Raw genomic sequence first — 5,494 nt, 5'->3', positions numbered from 1 at the left:
AATGCTATTGGGGGGGTGTAAAATAAGGAACTGAATAATGAAATAAAATATATTTGATGGAATTCCTGGGGATATTCATGTGATTCTTGGCATTAGTGATGTCCCTTAAATATATATTAACCACACAGTTTTCAGAAACCTTTGATGAAAGAGAAAAGCAAAGGAAGTATTTTCTAAATTTGTGGATAGAGTGAAAAACTATGGCAGCTCCATCTTCATATGAATCAAACTACACCAAAAGAAGACATGTCTTTGAACATCATGTTGCCAGTATTCATTATTTCAGTAGCCTTTATGCTGTCATTCATTATACCCTGAGAAATATGTAAATAAAATAAATTTGCAAGTACTCCATTAAAAGGATTGCATACTGTGAAAGAACTTATTGCTGAAATTAAGATATCGAAATGTAATAGATAAACTTCCTAATTCCCCTCTGTACATTCCTCAGTTAACTGATTTTTCTTTAATTTGAATATTCAAATCAGTTGAACCATCTCATATTGTCTTTTTAATTGGATACACACCCTATCACTGATCAAGTCCATAATCTTACTTCATGCTAACCCATTTTTCATCTAGGTGGCTTTTTTTTTTAAGTGGTGATCCCCATAACGTGTTGAATAGCCTTGCCACCCATCCATCTTTTGAATTTAAATAAAATTTTTTGATTACTTTTATTTTTGTTTCACAACAGTTTTTTTCCCATTACCTCTATTTTAATACCTCCAAAAAGACATGCCACATAACAACACTTTAAAAAGAAAAAAGATTTGAAAAATTAATTGACACATTGAAAAAATCTGAAACAATATGTATCCAAGGGAGTTTTCCAACTCTATAAAAGAGTGGAAAACAGATTGTATTGTTTTATCTTCTTTAAAGCTTTGTTTGTTCTTTGTAACTTAGAAACATTGACATTTGATTGTTTTATGGTCATAGTTCTTTCCATTTCCATTGTTCTACTCATTGTGCTTCTTTTTTTTTTCAATATATTACTTAATTATTTCTTAGATCATATAAATCTTTGCATGTTTCTTTATATTCATTATATTTGCAATTTCTTTTAGCACAGTAATGTTCAAATATATTCATAAATTGAAATGAGTTTAGAATTCTTATCTAGTAGACATCTGCTTTATTTTCAATTCTTTACTACCACAAAAAAAAAAGTTTCTATAAATATGTTGTTATAAATGGAGACTTTCGTTATGCCAGTTTTCTTTTGGAAGTATAAGCCTAGATTGAAATCTCTGGGTCAAAGATTATGGGCAATTTTGAACAATTCCAAATTACTTTTCAAAATTACTATACTCATTTATAGCTTCACAATAATTCATTAGCGTACTTATGGTCTCATAATTCCTCCAAAATTTACTTTTCTCAGCTCTTGTCATCTTTACTAATTTGTTGACTATGAAGAGAAACTTCAGGGAAATTTTTATTTTTGTTTCTCTTTTTATTAATGATTTTGAGTTACTTTGAAATATGGCTATTCATAGTTAGCAATTATCCTTTTGAGAATTATTTCTAACAGAAAAGTAGCCAAAGGATATTAACAAATACTGCAAGAGATTGGAATACTGTTGTTCTTCAGCTTGTATAATTTTGAAGAATCATACTTGTCTCTTTGGACACCTTGATTAAGCTCTATTTAATTTGTTTTGTAAAGCTAATGATGCTGGTGGTTAATTAACATCTTCTCTATATGACTCTCTAGAGATCCACTTGTGTTATAAATAAAAGTTCCATGTGTACTGAAAAATGCAGTGCTATACATTGAATAGCTATTGGTCATCATAAGATACCCTCATTCTCTTTCCTAGCCACATCACAAACAAGAGTTCCAGAAACTTCATGCTGATTAGAATGATATTTTGCCCCTATTATAAGAAAATTATTGCATGGACTCAGCTAATAATGACTTCTGATTTGATGCCTCCTTTTATTAGATGGGGAAATAAATATTAACTAATACTCTCTAAAGTTTTACAACAGGAATAAATCCCAAAGTTCTTCCTGATATCCAAATCCTGGATGTTTTCATGAGGAAAAATGTTTTCTTTTGTGAAAACAAAGGGACAAAGTGTTGGTTAGAAAGCATGGGGTATAGTAGAGAACTAAAGTGTTTACACTACCTTCTAATCAGGACTCATTCAAAAGAGAAGTTTTAAATTCAACTTAACATTTTTTAAAAAATTAAAGAAAAGTGAGTATATTAACCATTATTGTTTTTTCTGTCTAAAGAAGAAAGAAATAGTTGCATGTTTATCTTTCTTTTATTCTTTTATCCATTTTATTTTTCTATGATTTCTGAAAAACAACGTGGATTTCAACATTGTTCAAAATCAAGTATCGGCAATTACTGGGTAAGTTATTTTGAGTTATGAAATGATGACACCTAAGATGTTACCTTTAAACACTCAATTCAGGTGCAAGCAATGTCATGAATGCAGCTTCTAAGAAATTGTTATGGAATATATCTCTGGACCTTTAGTTGTCATTTTTTCTTGACCATGAACAACCTGCTATATGTATCACAATAGGCACACTTTTGTTACAATGGTCTATTTGTGTGTAGCTGACCTGCCTGTTTGTGTGGGAGGGAAAGAATTGTCTACACCTCAAGCCAGGGCTCTGCATTGCTGCCCATTCAGCATATTAACATCTCACTATCAAACAATATCTAAGGTCCTACATGGAAAATTATTTGCATCCAACAAAGAATCAGATTAGCAATCTAAGGGATCAAAAGCTTACTCACTGTAGTGGCTATATAATTATGTGCAACTCAACTAAGCTTAGAGACCCTTGGCTTCTCTTCTATATGATATTTTATTTACTGTTATATCTACTCCACTGAGATGTTGTATGGTTCAAATGAAATGATGTGAGCAAAGTGTTTGGCAAATTATAAAATACTATATTTATGTCAATTAGTAATAGTAATAAAAATGACTGTAGTAATTGCAGCAGCAGCAGCAAAAAAGAAGTGAATTTTCCATAATAGTTTTTAGTGCTTAATAGCTATTAGCTGTTTAACAAATGCTAGTTGATTAATTTAATGTTAATAGTAGAGGTATTGTTTTTAAATAGAATAACATAGAATATTCAAGTATATGTAAGGGCCCCAAACATGTAAATACAAAGTCTTTTCCTTTTTTATCTTTAAAATCATATAGTTAAAATAAGGAGATTTAAAGCTGACAAAACAAAGTAAAGCAAATTAACTTGAATAAACTTTGATATAAAAATAAGTTAGATCGGGATTGTTTCTTACTGGTTCTTAGGGAAATGCTCTTAACCAAAGTTGGATGGTGACTTACTCATATAAAATAAGGTGGTTTTCCTGAAATCATAAAAAAACACAGTGGATAGGGGGTAGATTATGACTTTATTACAATAAGGAAATTACCTTTATACATTTAAGTCTGCAATTCTAGTCTTCTAGAATAGTCTAGCACAAACAAAGTCTACATGACTTGTTCAATTTCACAGTGTTTGCATGTCCTAGAGGCAAGACTTAAAAAATAGGTCATTTTTGTGTGAAAGCTAGCTAGGCCATGCTCTCTCTCAGAAATATGGACAGACGTAAAACAAATGTATGTGTATTCCAGAAGGAGGTCCATCAGCAGAACTCCTTCCTCTAATGAGAATTGACTCAATTTAGAGAAGCAGGACAAGTTGAAAAGATTTAGGTATAATCTTGTAATGAATAAAGGGGCTTTATAAGAATTTATAGTAATCCCTGCATGTGTTTTCTTGAAATAGAGTGAGGAAGGGGGAAAACAGAGAGAGGCAGAGGGGGGGGGGGGGAGAGAGAGAAAGAGGGAGAGGAAGGAGCAGAGAGGAAAGAAGAGAAAAGAAGAAGTAGAGCAAGAAGAAGAAAAAAAGAAGAAAGAAGAAAAAGGTGGTGATGATGATGATGATGGTGAAGGAAGGAGGAGAATGGGGAAAATATAAAAGAGGAGAGGAAGGGAAGAAGAAAAGAGGAGAGAACGTATGATTGATGCATATTGTAGAAGCCAATTTAAAATAAGAAAAGTAGTATATGTTCTTTGCGGGGGGGATTGTTTTGTTTTTTAATTCTCTGTCAGGGATAAAGGGCAAGAATACATGATGTGATAAAATGGATTCTTCACTATTACCACTTTTATAAAAATACTGTTCAGTTCTTTGATTATTAGGTTTATTTTTGTTTTATTCATTTATCCAGTTTTGGCAGAAGTCACAAGGTAGCTATGAGAAACCATACAACAGTGACAACATTCATTCTTTTGGGCCTGACAGATGATCCAGATTTACAGATTGTGATTTTTCTCTTTCTCTTCCTAACATACACACTAAGCATTGGAGGAAATCTCAGCATCATCCTTCTTACCTTTCTGGATCCCCATCTCAAAACGCCCATGTATTTCTTCCTTCGCAATTTCTCCTTTTTAGAAATATCTTTGACATCTGTTTGTATTCCCAAATTTCTGGTCACCATTGTGACCATGGACAAAAGAATTTCCTATAATGCTTGTGTAACTCAGTTGTTTTTTGCCATATTGTTGGGGTCTTCGGAGTTTTATCTCTTAGCTGTTATGTCTTATGATCGCTATGTGGCCATCTGCAAGCCTCTGCATTATATGAGCATCATGAATAACCAAGTATGCACCAAGCTTATCCTTGGCTCTTGGCTAGCTGGCTTACTGACAATCTCCCCGGGACTTATCATGGGCCTCCAACTGGATTTCTGTGATGCTAATGTCATTGATCACTTTGCCTGTGACTATTCTCCAGTTCTGCAGCTCTCCTGCACTGACACTCAGGTCATTGAGCTGTGGAGTTTTTTTTTAGCCTTACTGACACTCTTAGCCACTTTGGCTCTAGTACTTCTTTCCTATGCAAATATCTTTAGGACAATTCTGAGAATCCCCTCCAAAGAGCAAAAGAAAAAGGCTTTTTCTACATGTTCTTCTCATATGATTGTTGTCTCCATCTCTTATGGCAGTTGTATCTTCATGTATATTAAGCCTTCAGCCAAGGAAAGGGTAGCCTTTAACAAAGGAGTAGCCATCCTCACCACTTCAGTGGCCCCCCTTCTAAATCCTTTCATCTACACTTTAAGAAACAAACAAGTAAAGCAAGCCTTCAAGACTATAACCAGAAAAATGTTTTTCTCAATCAAATGAAAATGTTTCACATTGTTATTTTGTATGGAACTGGATTAATTTTCTATGTACATTGTTATGATAATACTATTCCTCTGATCAAAATCATTCTAGTTTGTTTCTAGTTGCCTACTGAATAAGCTCATACACTTTTTCTTCACATTTAAGGTTTGCCACAATATGCTAACTCCATACCTTTCCAGGCTAATATCTTTTTTTTTAATAATAGCTTTTTATTTTCAAAACATATGCAAAAAGAGTTTTTAACATTTACCTTTGCTAAAACTTGTGTTCAAATTTTTTCTCCCTCATTGCCTTCCACCCCCTACCCTATTCAA

The 5,494-nt window shown here is 32.9% G+C and overlaps 1 protein-coding gene across 1 annotated transcript; it reads left to right on the top strand.

Annotated features, from left to right (window-relative positions):
- Positions 1 to 4,241: 4,241 nt before the first annotated feature.
- LOC127538392 (olfactory receptor 6C74-like) lies at positions 4,242 to 5,177 on the top strand. The gene has a single exon (XM_051962131.1). It carries the CDS (start codon positions 4,242 to 4,244, stop codon positions 5,175 to 5,177), a length of 936 nt encoding a protein of 311 aa, XP_051818091.1.
- The last annotated feature ends 317 nt before the right edge of the window (positions 5,178 to 5,494 follow it).

This window comes from Antechinus flavipes, chromosome 5 (assembly GCF_016432865.1).
Source record: "Antechinus flavipes isolate AdamAnt ecotype Samford, QLD, Australia chromosome 5, AdamAnt_v2, whole genome shotgun sequence".
Lineage (NCBI taxonomy): Eukaryota > Metazoa > Chordata > Mammalia > Dasyuromorphia > Dasyuridae > Antechinus > Antechinus flavipes.
This window is presented reverse-complemented; position numbering and strand designations above follow the sequence as displayed.

Bases quoted from the DNA above. Each gene is read 5' to 3' on its own strand.
- LOC127538392 (XM_051962131.1), top strand. From the start codon at position 4,242: ATGAGAAACCATACAACAGTGACAACATTCATTCTTTTGGGCCTGACA.